Genomic DNA, 21,430 nt, shown 5'->3' with positions numbered 1-21,430 from the left:
ACTGCCCAAGTTAGACAGGGTTTAATAAAACTGTAATACTCCTTTTACCTGATCTTGGATAAAACAGCCACTTTAGAGCAGGCAGGTTAGCACAAGGTTTTAGGAGCAGTTGAACAGTCTGGGTTTTTTTTGTTGTTGTTGTTTTTTAAAGGATTGCATCATTTCCAACCTTCCATTAAATGCAAACATTCATAAATGCTCTAAATGAATACCTGTTACTGCAGTGCTTTGAACTAACAGGCTATAGGTGAAATCCTTTGTTTCCCTCATGTCAATGCAATTTCAACTAATGGCCAGTGTTTAAGCTTGTCTTCAGAGGCATGGATGTGAAAACAGCAGGAGTATTTGGCACAAGTGTCTGCCTGCAATGTGGTCTCTCAAAAGATAAAACCTCCAGTGCCCAAATTCCTACATTTGTACATTGCATTTCCTTCATGTCCAAAGCAGCATTAAAATTCTGACTTTTCGTAGGCCTTTCCAAAGAAATCAAATCCCAAACCACTGGCAAAGTGTGGAAGAACATAGAGGTACCTCCTGGAGGCAGGGTGGAAAGACTACGGAGCCCCAGGATGGCCATACTGGGTCAGCTCAAACATCTGTTCTGACCCAGTAATCCTCTCCAACGTGAAAACATCATTCCGTGTTTCGCTGTAGGATTTTACTATTTTAACTCTGCAGAAGTTTCCTTGCTCAACATCTCCTTTCCACGCTCAGCCCGAGGGGGTCACCCTATCTCTCCGAACATTGTGGCTGCTTTTCCGTGCACTCCCTCTAGCTCTTCTACAGCCTTTCTGAGCCAGAGGTTCAACCAGGTGTGTTACACCACTTTACCTTCTTCTCCTGTTCTATTTCAATCTGACTTTTGTGATGCTCCAGCGCTTTGGCCACTGCTGCCTCAAATGCTTTTTTATCTTCAAGTTTCTGCTTCTCCAGGGCCGACTCGATGTGCTGCTGTTCCCTCACTCGCTGCTCCACCAGCTCCCTGTTTAACTGGTCGATGCGACGATGGGCGTGTGCAATGAGAGAATTTAAGTCGTCCGTCGATAACTGGCCAGCTAAAGAAAGCACAGGGCGTTAGGAAGGTCTGCAGGGAAACTGCCACTGACGTGTTTGCTCGCCTCCCACTTGAGCACCACGAGGCTCCACGTGGTTGACCAGAAAGTACGTTTTATGAAAAGTTTCCGAGCACTTCAAGCCCTTGACCTGTGCTAATGCCCACTCGATACCACTTTCTGAGCCACACCTACAAGCAAGTACTTTCTGTCTAGTAGATGTTATCTTATTATCTTTAAAATTATTCACATTTTGTTGTTTTTTGTCTGGTTTTGTTTTTTTGTTTTTTTTTTAAACACTCCCATATCCATGTCACACTTAGTTAGCACAGACTGTTGACAAATCTGTCTGTTTCTTGGTCTTTACACCACCAGGTATTTTCCCCTGTGACAGCACACAGGGCAGCAGGATATGTAAAACCCCAAGCACTGATACCTCCCAGCTGGGTACAAGCTTACGGAAAATTTATCCTGAAAACGCTGAAGTCACTGTGAGAGACAGCCAGAATTACGTTCTCTCTTCAACAGCCCTCCAGACCAACTGCTCCCCATCAGATTTCTTACCCTGATTTGTACCTTTCAGGTTTGGCTACTCAAAGAGTAGCAGGGGTCACAACTACATCTGTGTCTGCTAACAAGTTTGCTTGTTTCTGCTGGGAGAGGAGGAGGACACAAGCTACACCTGCAGCATTTGTAGATTTGATGACCTGAGAACGCCGTAGGCTCTGTGAAATGCTGCAGCTCATTTTGTACTGACTGCCAGCTAAATCGCCTCTCTGGAAAAACCAGGGATACACTCAGGAAAGCGTTCCTGCAGGGTCCAGAGCAAGCGAAATTCAACGGTCCTTCAGCCAGCCTGCTGGCGAGTGCTGGAGAAAGGACTGGCACAAGAGGGCTCGGCGCAACGGTGCTCGTGTCTGGCAGGGAAGCTGAGCAGCACCACTACACTCAGCTGTTGAACTTAACGCTGTTAGAACAGGGTTTTACTGCACTCCAGTTTTAAGTTATGATTCTTTGATCAAAAGAAAAAAAAAAAAACAAACACACAATCAACCTCAGAATCAAAGAGTTAATCAACACTTCTAAAATCAATCCTGATGATTAAATTCAGAGAGTCAAGCCAACTTCAAATTAAACGAATCTGGTTTTGGTGACCCAGCTCCGAATGGCCCTAAGTGGCTTTTCAAGCTTCCAGAGTACCTAGGCGTGTCGGGAGGAGCTGGCGTACCCAGCACCTCTCAGGCCAGGACTGCTGCGAGGTGGGGCCTACTTGAGGCCAAACACCATCACACAGCTTAACTGGAACCGGTCAAAGTTTCTGTTTCTCATTGGAATCTCAGCAGCACGCATTGACTGGCTTAAATTCACAAAGCGAATTTAAACCTGGCTGTCACAAGCCAGCGATCACACTGACCTGGGAAGTGCTACTAGACAAAGAGTTTGTGGTTTAAGCTAGACGTGCAAAATTAGTGGAAAGGATCCCAAAGCATACCTCAGCCTGAAATGTTTTAGAAATGCAACATTTCACCCCTTTGTTGATACTGCCTGTAATTTAAAGTCGTGTACCACACAAACATAAAAAAGGACAAAGGGAAGAGGTGAGATTCACAAGACCAGAACAAGTTACAGTAACTCACCTAAGTCAGTTATCTCTGCAACAGAAAGAGGAAAGGTTGGAAAAGTTAATGCACATTCACTGCAGTCAGTCAGTCATGCAAAGGTAAAACACAAAACTTAAGAGCTGCTTACCTACAGTGACTTAAAACGTAAGTCTAAGTCTTTAGGAATTCAGGAACAACAGTATGTCAAGTACAAAAGTCTCGCTCTATTACAGACGAGATGTATCCCAAAACATCCCAACCACTAAAATCACCTTTGGAGGCCCACAGATCGATATTTAAGCTTAGCCAAAGCAAGTCTGAAGTAGAAAAGTGCAAGAGGACACTGGAAATTTTAGTCTGACATTTCTAGGTTCTTATAAATCAGAAGCAGTTGGTTAAGAAACAAATTCCCAAGCGGCAGTGAGAGTCACGGACCCTAACAAGTCAGTCCCATATATTCCAGCAGGTCACACACGTATGAAATTTAGTGCATGGAAAACTACCAGAGGATTCCCTTTCCTCCCTCCAAAGGGCAGTGTCACAAACCCCAAGACGTTCTCCCTTTATCCTGCACAAGGAAAAGCAGCTCCATCTCCAGGGTGCCTGAATAAAATTTTTTCTTCAAAACTAATACCCCAAAAGCAAACTCCATAAACGATTTGTTAATTTAAAATGTTTTCCCCACATGTACTGGGTGGGTGGTTGGTGGTTACTTAAACAAAAACTGACCATTCCAGAAATCTGGTGCATTCATTTAGCTTGGAAAATGATTTTGTGGACTAAGGTCCACATTTCTAAAGCACAAAGGAGCATTAAGAAAGAGTATGTTGAAATTCTTCGTGGTATACTTCAAGAAAACTGTTCGGCAATATTAATGCCACATTTTTTTCAAACAGTAGTTATCGTATCTAGAAAGAAATCTGTTGTAACTCAGCCATAAAGTCATGACAGCTCTCTCTGAACACTGCGGCTAGAAAAGTCTCAGATCGCTTAGTACATCTGATGTTAAAACCCTGATTGGAAATAGCTGGGAAATGTTTTTTAGGGAATTAATTTTTTTCAGCGACAACAGGCAGTAATTGCTCCATGGCCGTACCACACCTGAGTTCTTGCAGTAGCTTATCCACAGTAATGGGGTACGCGCGCACTCCACCTTCTGCAACTGCGCTTATCTTTAAAATGAAAGTCGTCGAGGTAAGTAACGGTACCTGTGGGCGAGGAGTGTGCAGAGGGCATTACTGTGGATGAGCTCACCGTTCCGCCATCACAACGCCATCATGAGTCTGACTCCCTTCCTGCTTGCTTTCTGCAACGCTGTGGTGTATGAACATTTCCAACAGCTCAAGGGAATACATTTATTCCTCTAGTAAGAGAGAAATAGTCTAACTATGCTTTTGAAGCGCGTTTCACACTTTTTGCTGTTATAAGCAAAGCAGAAAAGAGCTCAAGTTGAAAAAACCCAAGCACCTCAAATAAATACCGGCTCATGAGATTTCAGATCTCAGGCCACGGGTTGTAGTAATAGCATACGAACCCGTAAGATGCCTGCTCACTGCTTTTGTGCAGCGATGGCTGTTGCTCAAGGTAAGTTACTGTGTCCATTTAATTTAGAAATAACAGATACTGGGGTAGGTAGGGTATACACTGAAAGAGAGAATTCATTGTCTGTATCTATCATCTCAGTGATGATCCAGAGAAATTCAGGGGGTTCTTTATCTCTCTGTAATAATGGTGTATTATAATACCCATAATCACAGACAGTCAACTAAAAAAATACCTGATCAGTGAGCAACACAGATTTGATCCAAATCTGGAGCGACCTGGCTCTTTTCCTGGAATACCGGGGGAGGGAAAAGATATTTAAACAACCATATGATATTTATCATACAAGAACTACATTTTTTGAAACTTCCAATACAGTACAGGTAGTTTCCAGAATTAAGCCTCTTCGTAACATCTGCTTTAGATTCCTTCTTTTAATTGTGAACTAATTTTCACTTCAAACCAACCAAACGGTATGGAAAAGAGGACGCTGGACGTTCAACTCGGTCCCTGTAACTACAGGAGCACTACAAACCGAAGTGACTGGCGTGTAACGAGCACCAAGTAACCCCGCAATCAGACTTACTCAGCCCCTTCCAGCCAGGCTCTACGTCCGGGGTGATACTGTCAAGCTCTCGCTGAAACTCTTCTCTAGCTGTAGCCACAAGCTCGTGATACTGAGCTACTATCTTGGCCTCAGATTGTGCTGCCTGAACCTGTAACAAACAAAAATGAGATTAGTTTATTTTTCGAGGCAAGTATTAAAAAAAACGGGAGGCATACATGATTTAAAGCCAGGCCCTGAGTTAGCAGCAGGTATCGTTACCCTCCAGCCCAACAAAAGCAAACTCACTTGGAGGAGGAAAAAAACCCCACCCTGTGATATCAGACCTCTCATATACAATAATTATTTGCTGGGACTACCACTGATCCGTTCCATCTCGCAGGCACGCTGTCACTAGATAGCCAGTCTGTAGCCTAGACAGGACCAAAAGAGTATCTTCAATTCAGTTTATGTCTTTAAAGATCTCTAGCTCTTTTTCTCTGCTTACAGCTATCCTATAGGCCTAGCAAGCTAACCTTGTAAGGCCTGCCCTCCTCTCGATAAGTTCTCGTGTTCCCACTATTAGACTAAATTCACTCAAAATGCACCTAGTGAATGACCAGGTGTCCTGCAAAGGGAGCTGAAGTTCGCTTTTACATTTCTTCCCCAGGTTTCTGAGCTGTAAAGTGATTTACCCACCAAGTCATTAGCATACATTGCTCCTGCTCCTCCCTAACCTCATGTTAAATTCCTCTTGGAATCAAACAGAAAGAATGACAAGTCGCCCGCAGAAAGGACTGACACCAGCCAAGCTGGCTGGAGGCTCTTTCAGGACAGAGCTCAAGTTCTCGCAAAGATCTTGTCGTGTCTGATTACTGGTAGTATAATCAGCTCAAAGACTGAGTATAGCTAAAAAAGGATGGAATTTACACTTTAAAAATATCTAACCTACTACAGCAGATTTGGGAATGGGAGGTCTGTGCCAGCTGCCAAGCAGTCCTTACTCTGATGGCAATGATAAACAGTCTGTGAAAGCATCACCTTTTTCACGACGTTGTCCAAGTCCACTATCATATGATGAAGATTTTCTTCTGCAGCGATAATATGAGCTTTGGCTCCTGCGATCTGAGACTTCTTGGCATCCTCGATTACACCTTTCATCTTCTCTAACTCTTCTCTGAAAAGAGAAGCAGCTGCTAATTATAACGCTTACAGGTTTTACGACATAACCCCAAAGAAAAGTTTATGCTGTCTGTATTTATAGAAAGAACTACTGGATAGCTCTACTGGTGCTTCCCATCTACCAGCTGTACGGCTAAGATGCTGTGGTTAAAGATTTTATTTTTTTTTTTTCACAGCCTGAAACCTAAAGATGTCAGTGTGTCTATTCCACCTAAAATGAGAATTATTTATACTGCAATTAGTACTCGAGACTTAGCTGGAGGAGGAAGATGAAAGAAAGTTCACTGAAAAGAGTTAGCATTAGTAAAACTAAGTGAGTACTAGAAGGCAGACATTTCCATCACATAAGAGAGCATCAAGGAAACATTTTTAATAGAGATGGCTTACTCTTGCAGCAGTGTTTTGGACATGGTGACTGGTAGAGATAAATGAGGATGGGAGAAAATTTATAGAGCTCTTGTAGAGCTCTAGAGCCAAACCAGGACAGCTCTGTAAAGACAGATTTATTTATTTTTTTGTAATTAAGAAAGAACCGCTTTCCTCTAGCATAACTGGAAATCAAAGAAAAAGTGAAAAAGCCTTCCTTTTCCAAATCCATTCAAACCAACGGAGGTTTCTAATGACCTCATTGGAATAAGGAACAAGCTTTAAAATAAAGAAATAAGTAAATAAATAAAAGTGAAGGCACCCAGTAGAGCAACAGGGAATGAAAGCTAGCACATCTGGGGTTTGTGTTACCTTTGTTTTATGCTTTGAAACCTGTTACACCTCCTAACTATTTTTAGTCAGCACGGCAACTTTAAAGATAAGAGAAGTTTATAACTTAAATAGCAACCGTGCAACTTCAAGGATGATGTTGCTCTCTCAGCCTCAGAAGCATCAAAGGGTTTCCAAAATTATTTCTATCCTTACTACAAGGGCAACTTGGAGATACTTGTCCATCGTTTTTGCTGCTATAATCCCTACGCAATGAGTCTGCATGCCAGACTCGATGCACATCGACGCGGTTCATACAGAACCTGGGGTTACGACCTGCGCTCCATTTCAGAATTCAAGTTTTTTAGACACGCGCTTAGTAAAAATCTAACCTTAAAAGCAACTCTGCTGACAGATGGAACTGCCAAACGATGCCGTAAGCTTTAATTTTTCGCAAGAACTAAAAGCAGCTAGTGATGTTACTGACTCTACACAGAGAATGCAGTCATGGAGTCCTTACAATAGGTTTAATATTGACAAAATTATCCAAAGATAATACGAAAAGGATTATGGATTTTTTTTTGAAAAAATCTTACTTGAAATTACCAACACTATATATAAAGTACTAAGGAGATAAACAAGTTCTTAAAAAGAATAGGACTGTTTCAGACTCTCTGGTACAGTGAGGACTACATGCACAGACACATAAGATGTACACACTGCAAATTAAAATATTCATTAGCATATGAAACCTTTTTTTTTTGATTTGACAGAAACACATCAGCTTAATATGAACACAGGTGACTGCACACTTTCTAGAAACTCATCTAGTGTCTGCCAGCCCTCGCGTGGGTGATACTAACTTACCACTCGCCAAGCCTTACAAACAAGCAACTTACTTGGCTTTCAGAAGGGCATCAGCGGCTTCATCCACTGCTCTCCTCCGATCCTTCAGCGCTTCCTCCAGAGTGCGCCACTGCGATGATTTTTTCTCCCCAGTAGCCTAAGAAGCACAGATTCCTACTTAGGGTCACTGCCATCACTAAATTGAGTTATCAAAGAAATAAAAGGCTGTAGAGATTCACACGTTGCTACACATTTCACTCAAACTGAGCAACGTTCTTGTGTTTTACCAACAGGCACAGCTGGAAGCTTTACAAATAATTTTTCTCTTCCAATGTTTTGTTTTGGTTCTGTTTGATTCTTTTTTTTTGTTTTTGCACCTGAGCAACAGCCATTTGTCCATGTAGAAAAGCTCGCATGAGGATCACTGTACAGTGCCACAACATTTTGGGGGGAGAACATCTACATGTATTAAAGTACTGTAATACTTGAAAATTGCTTTTAAGCTTGATACTTAAAGTACCATAACACTTCACAGTTGCTTCATTTTAAAATAAGCTTAAGAGTTTGCTTTTAAGCTTAAGTATTAAGACACTTGTACTACTAACTGCTAGATTAAATCTCGCGTGCTTGTTTAGTTGCCCATATGCCCGTTTGTTTAATTAACCACTAAATCATATTCTCTGCTCCAGAACTGAATACGAAGCACTGGTTCCACACAAACCCCAGCATGAGCATCCTAGAACCACAAGCTGGTATCGCTCATGCATCCTCTACTCATTTCCAGACGAGAAACAAACAATCCAGCAATAAGATTTTGGCAAAGGGAATGGTTTAATGGAATTATCAGGGTGGACAGCATGATATTCTAACTATATCTAGGTAAAAAATGGGCTTGGGAATTAAAACAAAATGAATTAAAATACAATGTGAAGACTACCTATGTATTAACTTGAACTCTTCTTCTTGCAAAAGGGAAATAAAGGAGTTGGGAAAAATAAAAACCCCACAAAATTCAAAAGCAGACCCACTGTATTATTCAACTACATTACATTTCACAAGTGGAAAGATTAGTTAAAACTGTGATAAAGTAAAGACATTGCAAGAAAAGCTTCCAACCTGAATTGTGAAATGAAAAGTTTTGCTGAACACAATATAAGAAAAAAAAAAAAATTGTCCCCATTTGTCCAGTTTACCTCAGAATTGTCCATGGCCTCCTTCAGTATTTGCGAATGGGCATTCACTGCTTGCACAGCAGATTCCTGGGCAGTAATCGCCTGAAGGGTTACACGAGCTGTTGCGCTTAGGGCTTCTTCTAGAGTTGCTGCAAGGGCTAGAAAAAAATTAATTAACTGAATTAAACTATAAAGAAAAGAGCCTTAGAATTAGTAAAATGACACATTATATCCTCTGCATCTCCATATGTTATTTTCTATGATCCAAAAGAGTGGGTCAGTTTGGGAACTACGCTTGCAGCCTACGGAAGAAGAAAGGTTGCCAGAACAGGCTCCTTGTTTAGAGGAGTACTAAGGTTCAGGTCTGCACTCAGAGCAATAAAGCTACTCAGTGGAAGGCCTTGACCACGTTTCTGCAGGGAGCTGCATTTAAACCAAAAGGAATTTGACATCTTCATTTGTTACAATGGTTATTAAGAGGAAACAAGTAAACGTTCCTGTTTTCCACAAGGAAGATCTATTCTAAATGCAGAGTTCTTCTTCCTGCCCAAGAAGGTGCTGGACTCCACCATCTGTTCCTATTGGTAGAGAAGCACAAATGAGCTATTAATTATTCAGGCAGGAACTAAACCAGAATGGTTCATCAGATTGAGCAACATCCACCTTTCTGGAGTCAGACGTTTATTTCTAAGCAGCAGGGTACATAAATCCACCTTTCCAGTAAATACTCCTCTGCATTTTTTCAGTGTCACATTACAACTTCTTCACTTGCAAAAAAGTCCTCGTATGAAGCGGACAACTAAAGCCAAGCCTCTTGTTTCTGTTTGGGTTGCTCTTCTACACCACACAAAGCTCTGAACAGAAGCAAGCAGCAGCAGACCACAACCAGCACATCTACTCCGAGCCCGTTAAGTCCAGACTTGTACATCCTTCCCATCCTTCATGTGCAACAACAGCCCAAGGCTCAGACTTCGGCTGAGGACCAAAGCACTCGGAGAAAAGACTGAGTGTGGCCAACGCATCTTCCAAGATCCCGTTTCATGTGCACATCAGTTGGACAGGTCAGGTCAGACACAGCACACCATGCCTGCACCTCTTCCACCATCAGCGCCTTCCAAGCACAATGAGAATAATAAAATAAAAAGGCTGTAGCTCCCACAGCTTTGGGTCCCAATTTGAACAATCATGCTGCAGCCAAACCAAGAGCAAACCACAGCCCAGAAGTATTTAAAAAAAATCTAACAAACCAAGTGGGGGGCAAGGGGGAAGCAAAACTCCTTGTTTTGAGCAAGACACACAAGGAGAACATGAGTTTTGGGACACAGGAAAAGCCAGACCACCTCTCAGTAATACAGCTGGATTAACAGCTTGGTCTGAATTAGAACCCAAGCAAAGAACTGTCGTAGTTCCCTACCCAGGGCCCACAGGCGACTCTTCCCAGAGCCTGGACATACCATCCCTGAACCACTATCAAACAAGTCTAGGCAGCAGCTCTGCAGACAAGGACCTGAGGACCCCAGAAGACGGTGAACCGAATTCAGGTCAACAGCGTGCTTTGGAAACGAGTCCTGACCATGAACCAGGCTGCATCAAACAAAAGCACATCCCAAAGATCAAGTGAAGGAATGATTTCCCTCTAATTGGCACTTAGGAGACCGCACTTGGAACACAGTGTCACATTTTGAGAGCCGCAGGATAAGAAAGATACAAACAAACTGGGGAGAGAAGAGTGGAGAGGCACTAAGATGGTTAGGGGATGGGAGCACATGACACAGATGAGATGCTGAGGGATCTAGGCTTCTTCTAGCCTGAAGAAGAGAAGCTGAAGGGGTTTCTTAAGTAATGCCTTCCATATGAAGGGGTGTTAGAGACTGAACCAGACTTCTCAGAGCTGCCCAGAAAAAGGGCAAGAAGCAACAGATCCAAGTGCAAGCAAGAGAAATTAACTGGATGTATCAAGTTCTCCATTGTAAAAAGTGCTGGCAAAGCTGCTCAGAGAGGTGGGACAATCTCCATCCTTGGAGAACTTCAAACCTCCAAGGGAGAAGGCCTTGAGCAAGCTTCCTGCAGAAGGATCATTATTCATACTTTTAGAGAGTGGTCAAACACTGGAACAGACTTCCTCGAGAGGCGGTCGATGCCCTAAGCCCGTCAGTGTTTAAGAGGCATTTGGACAATGCCCTTAACATGCTTTAACTTTTGGTCAGCCCTGAAGTGGTCAGGCAGTTGGACTAGATGATTGTTGTAGGTCCCTTCCAACCCAAATAGTCTATTCTATTCTAACCTGCCCCAGCTCTCCAAGCAGGGGAATGGACTAGACCTTGGAGGTCCATTCCAACCCAAAATCTTCCATCATTCTTTGACAATCAGTTACTTCTTAGTGGGGGGAAGAAGCTTCAACATCACTCATTCTGCTAACACAACACAGGGACAACGACAAAGAGGTGCGTAAGCAACTTAGAACTCTAAAGGCAACACAGTCCAACAATTCTTCTGTCATGTACAACACAAACAGTCTGGACTTACCTGCTGTCTTCTCTTGCTCCTCTTTCTCTTGCTGGGCAAGCCGGGCCGCAACTTCTTCTGGTGACCGTTCTTTTATAGCATGGGAACTTTCATGTTCTTTACCTATTCAGAAGTAAAAAAAGTTAAATTGTTTAAGTGGAGAGTCCAAATTAGTATATGGATTACTTGCAGGGAGGTAACTTTCCTTTCAAAACTGATTTTTATAGTCAGTATCACTTTATAAATCTGACTTCTGCATGAAGCCATACTGAAACTACCTCAAGCATTTTCATACCCATAATTACAAAGGCCAGTCTCATATCTTCTTAAAATTAAAGATGGATGCATGGATACCTCACATGCATCTGTAGATTTTATGTTGTCTCGCTACAAAGATTCAGAAGTGAAATGCAAAGCAAGAAGTGAAAAACACTTACGGAGCCAAGTTTAAATTTAAAGTGAATATCCGTTCTATTTTTTTTTCAGTTCTCCTTTGGCATGCTTAGAGAGTCGAACCAAAATAACGAAAGATTAGTGAGAGGGTTATGGTGAATCCCAATTATGCTCTACTCCCTAGCCTAAGGCTACTTAAAATGCCTTAAGAGTGAGCACTGACCTAAGTAATTCTCTCCAGACCAACAGCAAGTCTGCATCTGAACTGAGGAGAAAGCCCAGATCTCTCAGCTTTCAGACTCATGCTGCAACAAAAACCATCAGACTATGTTTTAATAATGCCAATGCTAACTCTGAAGAATGTATTTACTTATTGCTGGCATACTTTTAATGAAATGTATTTGTACATAAAGAAACCAATATAATCTCATCTGGAAAAGACTATCATATAGAAGCTGGTGTTTCTTCTTGAGTTAAACAATAAATGCAGTTTCTTCACTTGGCCCGGGGCAGACACGCTTTTCTGAATCTCAATCAAAAAGCTGCAAAGACCAGCTGCAAACTGGACTGTACAAGTTCCAGTTCGGCATAAAGGCAGGCTTTCCTCTTGCGTTCACACCTATACCTGTCCCAGGTATGAATCTCAGCTTCTTAGTATGTTAAATATCTGTTAACAGATAATGGAAGTTGTTTCTTCTACAGAGGGCACAAAGAATCACGCCTTTAAAAACTGACAGATACCAACACAGAAGCAAGAATTTATGCACTCGAAGCTACAGGATTTTGTTTTTCTTCATCATGTCCACATGATATTTTTCACCTTCTTCAGTCTGTATCCCCGGAGCTGGCACCGACATGGCTACACCTGTTGCGGAGATGATCTGTGCTGCAGCCTTGCCTGCTGTTAAATACAGTAACAGAACAAAACCAGTTAGTATATATGAGCTATAACGTAAGAACAGGGATATAAGACTTAATTTTTTTCCTCTTTAGAAACGTTATTATTTGGACACTGATATTATTATTTCCAGAAAAAAAGAATTCCCTGGACAAAGAGCAACCGGATGTGACTTACACGTACACACACACACGGTCATGAGAGAGAAATGTAAAAAGATGTCACAACTGCTCCTCTCTAAACCAGTTCCAGTTGATCTGGCTTTACAGTACCTCAGTAATTATCCAAAATTAAGCTTCTTGCGCTTGCACAAAGAAGAGGAAAATGGCCTCAGACTGCAGCACTAACCGTGCTCTTCCTGTTGGTCTCATATCTAAACTGTGCAGGATAGGTATTGTTTGTGTTAGATTCCAAATATTCTATAAGGTAAATAAATTCCAAAAAAAAAGCAAAAAAAGGTAAAGCCATTTTAGACAAATGTTCTCATGACTGAAAAGAAAATAACATTAATTTTAAGAAATTGTAACATATTCATCTTCAACCATTCCAGAGGACTATTTTAATCTACCCTAGGATGTATGATGTAAGAGATCATTAAGTCTTTTGCTTCTCTCTACGTGACATTCTGTAAAGTTACCTTCTTTTTCCTCTGAAGGAGCAACAGCTTCTGTTTTGCTCATCTGGGATTTGGTGGCAGGCTGTTTAGACTCTTTCATTACTTCCGCTACAGATGAGATCTTCAGTGGACCTTGCTGTATCTTGAAAAATCAAAAATAAGAAATAACATCCGTTTTCCAAACAGCCTGTGTCTCACCAGTTCCGCTATATTGGAAAAGAACACCTCCATGTCCAGACGACTGTATTATAAATCTGAACTTCAAGGTACTCATGAAAACAGTAGCAAGGCTATACAATTTCTTGCATTGATTTTTAATTTAAAAGGAATCTTTACAATTTTTACCTCTCCAAAACTGAAGGTATAGTAGTAGCAGTTTTCACTACAAATATTTATTAAGGATGCATAAAAAGCAAATAATCCCATGCCTCAAACATTCCAAACACTTCTGAGTGTTTTGAAAGACTACAGATAAGGCAGAAACTATAAAAACCACAAGTACATGAAGGTCTGAAACAATTCCAGAAAGCAGATTTCAATTATTTGCCGTTGGACAGTATTTAGTCCATACAGGCACACCTTAAATTAATTCAGTTGACACTTCTCCCCTTAATTTCATACCTCTTGAGCATTTATCATCAAAAAAAAATTAGGTCATCAGTCTTCTCTACCCAGCTTCAGTTTTCCAGGTAAGTGCTCTAACAGCTTGCTCCTTCAATCATAATTTTTTGTCCACCAACTCTTATGGGAGTCACCCCTCCCATCCTGCCTAGTTTCTAGGCAATTCAAGTTGTAGTGGAAAATATATGTAATTGTTTTAAAAATACCTTTAATTATGTAGTCATGTATGTTTAAAAAGAACAAACATGATTTTATCTGGTTATCACTGAACAGAAGATGCTACAGGCATGGTACAGGTTAGACAGGCATGCAAGTATCAGATCTGCATGGCTTCGCTGATCTCCCTTTGAAAGGATTCAGATGCTAGCGTTCATGGCAGATAAACACTCAAGAGCAGAATATTGTGAGGTTTTATATTAAACCTTTAATATTCATCATGCAAAGCCACAAGGTAAAAATAAAACCATTTGAATTAGAGCCATGACTGGGCAAATGATAATTTCGCCATCTGATGGCTCTGTTTTGCAAAATTCACTGGTGCCTGGGAGGCATTAAGAGCTTGGATGATCACAAGTGAAGTGTAGCTAAAAGCAGAAGAGATATAGTTTTAGTTAACTGATATTCTCCCATTCACTAGGAACAGCTTTCTTAAACTCCAATTAAAAATATTTCTGGTTTCTTGAAGGTCAAATGGCTTCTGAAAGCTCAGGACAGCCACAGCTAGAGCAGCTTTTCAGCATTCTTGGTTAATTGGGAAGCGTTTGCTTTCAGATGCAGGAACAGAGAAACTTCCAGATTGGATTTCCAGAGTTGTGCTGAATGGAATATCAGGTTTTCCTTTCTGCAGTGTCAGGTCACTAAGACTTCAAAGTATGATGCTTATGCATGGCTCTGTACCATTCAAAAATGTTATCAGTCCTCTTTAAAATAAGTTCAGCTTAGAATAACAGTTTTCTAATCCGGCCAGGTCGCTAACTACACTAAGTCTTTAGTAAAATAGTTGAATTCTAGCATATTACCTACCTTTCTCTCTCCCCAATTTATTTCTGAGTATAAGCAGAGCAGCTATTCAGTTAGGATCCTACTAGATTATTTTACCGTAAACAAAAATAACAGTTTTACAACCCACACAGACCACAATCACAAGGTGATAATGAGAAACGTACAAGCATCACTCTTATGCAGCACAAAGTAGTATCTCAATTCATAATTCTTAAATCTTCTTAATTTAAGAATTCTTTAAAATTCTTAAATTCTTAGCACACAGCAAAATTAATCACAATTTGAAAACTAAGAGCAGATGCTCTTTTTTAAAAATAAAAAGAAAAAAAAAAGGAAAAATGAAAGGGTGGGAGTGAATAGGAAATACTTACCGGTTTCTTTGGCATGGGTGTGCTGTAAGGTGCAGGACCAAGTGCCATCTCAAAGAGTTTATCGGAGTAGGGAACAGCCTTCTCTACGCTCTCCCGGAATTGCGTATCATAGCTGGCATACAGGATGGTTCCACCTACTCCTCCACCCACAAACAGAACACCTGCACCAATGATTTTGCCTACAGAAACACTGAGGGGGAAAGAAGATTGAAAGTTATGTGAATTGTATTAGATGACAAACATTAAATGGTTTGTGAGTCTTTAGCTCACAAAGTGGGGACAACCACTCTGTTCCAGAAGCCTGCCAACAAACCCAGCACCCACTTTAAATCACTTTCAGCACCAGTGAATCCCTAGTACCGTACTGGTTCATGACTAACCCTAAGCTAAGATGGCAATCCACAACTTTCCTTCTAAATAATGATCACCTTGATTAGCTTCATTTAAATCTGAATCAAACAAGGAAGACACAAAACCAGGAGAATAAGAATTACTCAACAAAAAAAATCCCACCACTACCAATTCGCTCTCATGTGAAACTAAGGAGCAGATTCCCTCTTGGTCAAAGCAACAGAAGAACCAATTCCACTCCTCCAAAACCTTCTACGTACCCAGACTCTCCCGAGGGGGTAGCATATCCACGGTACAGTCGTAATGGACGGAGTGACGCTCTTTTTATTCTGCAAGGGGCGGAGGAGGCAAGAATTAAGCAGTGAGCACATTTAAACATCTCTTCACCTCAAGACAAGTATCCGACCACTTTGCTCCGTCGCCACAACCTGTATGCCCTCCGAAGGAAAGCAGCAGCCGGCACCAGAGCAGTGATGTTGGACTCTTTTCCCTAAACAAAGAAGACAGCTTTCTCAAGTGCAGCTTGTAGGCTAAGGGCTTTTTAAGATGTAATTTTGAAAAACAAGGGGGGATGGGAAAGAAAAAACTACCCCTGCTTACCTCTGCATTTATTTTGCCTATTTATGTTCCCTGCCTCCAGTCTGGGCAGTACAACTGGGTTAGTTCAGATTCACTTCAACAATCTCACACACTAGAACAGCTTGGCTGTGAGCAGTTCAGAAGACAACAACTGCTGTTTAAATACTTAAAACTATTAAAAACTATACTTAATACTTCAAACTATTTTTATTTCTGAAGATGTACAAGCAGTTCTCCTTGGGCTTCCAAACCAAGACTTCCTCTTTAAAAGAGTTAGCAACACATACACTTTCCAGATAGACGTCAGATTATAATATAAATGAAATACTACATGAAGAGTGATATTTCATTACGTTCTACTTAACAAAAACCATATTACCCAAGAATTTTTATCTTCTTTATATTTTGGCTGAAAATTAAGATTTACCAGAAAGACTGGTTAAACTACTCTAGCCTACAGAAGGGAAAACACTGTCCCCCTCAGGTGTTTTTTTTCCCCACACGTCAATTGCTGAGAGAGAAATACAGGACTCACTCACAGGAAACCAGTGTACAAGGCACAAAAATATCTCTTCCCACAGTTGAAGACCTTGTGGCCAACTAGGGAATTTTTCTTTTAAAAAAACCAACCACCAAAAACTGGGAGATGCTTCACTACAACATAACCCCAGAAGATAAGTTTCTCTGTTTTCTTTTGCACATGGCAGTAAGTTACAAGTACAAATCTTGTGGTTTAGGTCCCATCCTTGCCCAACAGTGTCGAGAGGAAAGGGAGGAACACTGAATTCTTCTTCTTTCCAGAAAGGCAGCCAAAACATTTTTAATTAGTAACAGGAGCATGTGTACAGCAACAGAAAACGTGCTCTTCCTACCCCCGAGACCTTCACGAGCCCTAGCTGTGCTCCATGGTTGGTCTTCTGGTTTACAACGGATAGAACGGGCGACAAAGTAATAAATACATTCTGTAATGTTTTTGATCATTAGACTTGGTTACCCGAGAAGCAAACACTGAGGCTTCACTGGTCCCTTCAAGGGGAACTTCACTAATAAAAGCCTCTTAAATCATTTTGTAATTGACTGCTGGACATGCTCCTGCCTCTCAATAAGTCCCTATTACACCATGAAGCATAGGACGAGCAAAATATTTCAGCATTATGCATACAGCTCAACCCAATAAAATGAGAAGAGAAGAAAAAAAAAAATTATTTTCTATTGATCAATTCAGACTGAACTTTCAGTCCTTTCCAACACTTTGGGGTTATATTCTTTTGCCTAATGCTCACCTGGAAATAAGTCGTCACTCCGAAGCCCCTTGCCAGGCTTTCTGGAGGTTATCCGACCCTGTGCCACGGCAAGAGGAAGCTTAAGGCAACTCACTCCCACGTCCTTGCTTGGGCTGGACTTGCCTTAACCTTGGTGCCTGGGCCAGTTCACCCATTTTCATGTTGGCCACAGCCCCTACGCACACCTAGTGATGGCAAAAAACACCGTATCCATTTAGTTCTTCCAGTAAACTTCCAGTAAACACAACTGTTCCTTCACTTAGGAACAGGCTGTGCTTAGGGAGCTAGGAGGGCAGAGGAGAAAACTTGCTTCTTGTAGTTCAGCATTTATGCTTTGTACACCAGGAGGGTTTTTTTGGCGGGATTACAGTTTTTAGTCCAGACACTCTGGACCAGATGATCTTTCAAGGTCCCTTCCAAGCAGGGCTGTTGTATGATTAGCCAAATCCTCATTTTTATTTATCATTCATCAAGATGAGAGGAACCAAAATGTAGGTGCTCAATCTACAAAGCTGGATTCTCACGCTAGTGTACACGTAGTGGTGAGAGCAATAACTAAACCCGAACCAAGTCCCCACCAACTCTTTCTTTCAAGATGCTGCAACAAACAGAAATTCCCACAGCTGGCCAGGGGAACAACAACAACCAAAAATCTTTAGGTATTAATGTTTAACAGTCTAATTTTCCTCCCTCACATCCAAATACACTACTACCTCCAAAAATCACTGATTTTTTTAAAATCTTTTTTTTTTTTTTTAAAAGAAGCATTGCTCTCTTTAGGCTATCATAATAATATTGTTTATATTTGCTCTATCACTGTAATTTGGAAACTTACAGGTAGTTTCTAATCCCCCCTTTGCATAATTTCCAGCAGTTTGTCATTTTTTAGACCTCTGTTATTTATTTGTAACAAGAAGAAATTGTTTTGGAAGAAATACATCACACATGCTTTGCTATGCCCTGTAAAAGGTAGAAATAAACCACCTGCCGTCCTGCAGAAGAGAAGACAGAGAAAACCCTTTGGATAAGGCATCACGCAGACAGCACGCATCCCCATAGCAAGGGCGCTGCAGGGCACCTGTTACCATTTCTTCCTCCCCTTCCAGCAGTTCTACGTGCTATTTGTTTCACCTAACTTCTTAAATGCTTATTATTTTACATTCATTATCTACTATTAGATCACCACGAGAATCCCTTTGCAGGGCACACCATACTTTCACTCTGGTTAATATGAAGAGCCTCAGCGAATTTGGCATTTGAAGTTATCCCCGTGAGCTCACCCTGGCAAAGCGCTCAGGACAGGTACAGCACAGCAGAACATCATTAAAAAAATTAAATCTGCCTTGCAGGCTTATACTTCACGCTTAACTTCAAATAACCAGACACACCATGCTCTACGTTCATTCAGTCCCAGCCAAACCTCTCCTAGTCACCAGGCTCAAGCATTTTGACCCAGAATTTGTACAGAATGAAGCTTGCAAGTCACGTACGATTTCCTGCAACATGGGATTTGTGTACTTAAACAGAGAACACAAACCAGAAACTTCAGATGAAGTTCATCTTCATTACGATAAGAGTTTAGGTGTAACAAGGATACCTGACCACAGAACTCAAATTAATTTCCCATCCTTCAAGACTTCTGCCAAATATCATACTTCTTTTACAAAAAGTCTGTTTCTTTTCAAAGAAAACGACAGAAATACTCCAAATAAGGGAAGAACAACCCCTCTGCAGCACTGCACATGTAGCTGAAAACATTTATGAAATCACTGTGATGAAGACCCACTTCTCTCAAAGCCACAACTTCAATTCACTTGTTAACAAGCCTACTGATCCTCCACACACAGAGCTCATAGTAAGAGAGAAGGATAAATTTTTTCCCAGTTTCCATCACGAGGTCTCTACTGGGATTTTCCATACTTAACCTTTCATGCTGGTCTGGCTTTGGGGAGGAGCAGTTGCTCTGCTGTCCCCATCCAGCCACACTCTGCTTTCCAGCTCTCTCTCTGCTCAAACAACCCAGCATCATCAAGGACCTGTTACCCCATAGTCCTGACCAGGTCCAGCTCTTGTTAGACAACTGGATTTTTTAACCTGTAAAGGAGTATCTTAACATCACAAAAGAAAAGCAGACTTGCCTCACTGCCAGCTTCCATATAACAGATATGTAAAAAGGGTTTCTTTCCATTCTTACAAAAACATTGTTCAAACTTGCTAGTCCTAATATCTAAAAAAAAAAAAACCACCCAAAACAACAAACAAACCCAAAAACCAAACACACTTTTTGGGGCAGGCTGTATCAAAGCAAAACAATCAAGTTTCACTAGCTGAATAGCAAGGTACCAGCAAGGTGCCATCAGTCACAATAATGCCACCATCAGGTCTACAGGCAGACACCAAAGTTTTGGCCTGAGCTTCAGCTAACTGAACAGGGCAAGAGAAACTCCTAAACATGACATGAGATGCACCGAGTTCACGTTAAAAAAAGAGGGACGAGAGTGCTGAAGGGATAGTAAAGATAAGAAAATGGAAGATGGATAATAAGATATAAAAACTGTGTAATTGTGGCTGTCTGGGGATCACCACAGCTGGAGCAGAGAATAAACCAATGCTGCTGCTCCGGCAAGAACACAACTGTTGAATGCGCTCCCCCAGGCAGGAGGACACGGGCAGCACGGATGCCTTCCCTTATTAGCAAGGCAACAGGTAGCAGAGCCAGATGGAGCATCCTGGTGTCACCGCGTGGCTGTCCCTTCCAGGCCTGACAGCAGCAGCATCTGTCTGACAACCTCTTTACAGCCAGAAGGTCTTAATTCCACGATGGGAGTTTTCACTACTTGTGGAAAAACTACCTAGTATTGTCTCGGATCAGGTTAGCGCTTCTTGATTAGAGTCCACAATTCTGCACTTCTTGCAAAACAAGCACTATAATTAAACCACTTCTTTTTTATTTCCAGTTTCTGGCTCGTTTGCCATCCAAAGAGAAACAAGTTTTAGTTGCAGAAAGTCCATGGGACCAGTAACAGTCTTCATGTGTATATACTACACTATGCTACAAAGCTTCCCCTCAATAGGAATTAAAAAATGCAAATTGTATAAAAAAAAAACCAAAACATTTCATTGCATGCCCACTTTTTCTGTCCAAACTAAATCTCCATTGTATTTGGTCTCATTAGGAAATACAAGTAAGGATTTCTTTACTTTTTTTGAAGCTAGGAGACAAACAGCAGGGATGCAGACAACAGAGTGCTGTGGCATCTGTGTTTGCAGGGTTCTTGCACCGAACGTTTATAGACTGAAGACACATTTCCAAGCTGCAAAATACAACGTTGGCTTTTCCAGTGCTGTACAGTCATTCTAGACACATTCTTTTAAAGAGTGAAGACATGCAAATAGCCCTAAGTGATAAACATCTGCAAAAGCCTGTTTTCTGTCTTCTCAACTCCCAGTAAAAACTTTCCACAGGCCTGCAAACCCAGAGCCGTATTTCAGCGGGTATCAGGAGACCTGGCCCAGAGAACTCTCCAGCCTTACAAAGGGGCAGAGGAAATGCCAGCTGCGGCGGTGGAAAAGGCCGCTAGCTTTAAAGCGTTTACCTTCCAACTACAGAGCCAGTGGGGGCTGAATGCACAGCTTTTCCTCTGGTGAACTGTGTGAATAGAGAGTAATGAACGCTGGAACGTAAAGAAGAATGTAAAAGTGATCTAATGAAATTATTTTTTATTACTGTCAAGCAGACACCTGAAATACACGTTGTGGCCTTAGTAGAGGAGTCGCTCTCAGCTATAAACCTGTGTAGCTTCTTAAAGTTGGCCGACTGCTTTAAAAAGGCTCCATAGCATATTATCGTCCTTATCTCTGCTGATGAGGAAGGGCAAAGGTCCAGAAAATACATCCACAGGCACTTTTCCCCCTGGCATCGCATATTCTCTCCTCTGCGTGTCTGACCGTGAGGACTAAAGGATCCCCGCTACGGCCGGTCGGTACCACAGGCCCCCGCACACCTCAGAGCTGACGTTACTCATCACCCTCAGCACCGGGATCTCTGTCGTTAACGACACGGCCGAACGGTCGGACCCACTGGGGTCAAAACGGGGAAGGGCTGTGAGGTACCGGCTGCTGCAGGCCGGGGCAGCGCAAGGGAGGCCGTGGCGGGTAAGGCAAGGTCACGTCCTT

The 21,430-nt window shown here is 41.7% G+C and overlaps 1 protein-coding gene across 1 annotated transcript in view; it reads right to left on the bottom strand.

Moving 5' to 3' along the window:
* Positions 1-15,721, bottom strand: part of IMMT (inner membrane protein, mitochondrial) — a gene marked incomplete at its 5' end in the record, with an annotated part of 18,083 nt that extends 2,362 nt beyond the window's left edge. Inside the window, 11 exons of the mRNA XM_009695960.1 lie at positions 832-1,055; positions 2,690-2,704; positions 4,782-4,911; positions 5,781-5,916; positions 7,517-7,620; positions 8,657-8,793; positions 11,162-11,263; positions 12,354-12,434; positions 13,069-13,189; positions 15,042-15,231; positions 15,653-15,721. Coding sequence (XP_009694262.1) covers positions 832-1,055; positions 2,690-2,704; positions 4,782-4,911; positions 5,781-5,916; positions 7,517-7,620; positions 8,657-8,793; positions 11,162-11,263; positions 12,354-12,434; positions 13,069-13,189; positions 15,042-15,231; positions 15,653-15,721 — 1,309 coding nt within the window. The remainder of the gene's footprint in view (positions 1-831; positions 1,056-2,689; positions 2,705-4,781; positions 4,912-5,780; positions 5,917-7,516; positions 7,621-8,656; positions 8,794-11,161; positions 11,264-12,353; positions 12,435-13,068; positions 13,190-15,041; positions 15,232-15,652) is intronic.
* Positions 15,722-21,430: the final 5,709 nt, after the last annotated feature.

This window comes from Cariama cristata, unplaced genomic scaffold (genome assembly GCF_000690535.1).
Source record: "Cariama cristata isolate BGI_N322 unplaced genomic scaffold, ASM69053v1 scaffold9522, whole genome shotgun sequence".
Taxonomy (NCBI): Eukaryota; Metazoa; Chordata; class Aves; order Cariamiformes; family Cariamidae; genus Cariama; species Cariama cristata.
Note: the sequence above shows the minus strand (reverse complement) of the source record. Positions and strands in the feature narration are given on the sequence as shown.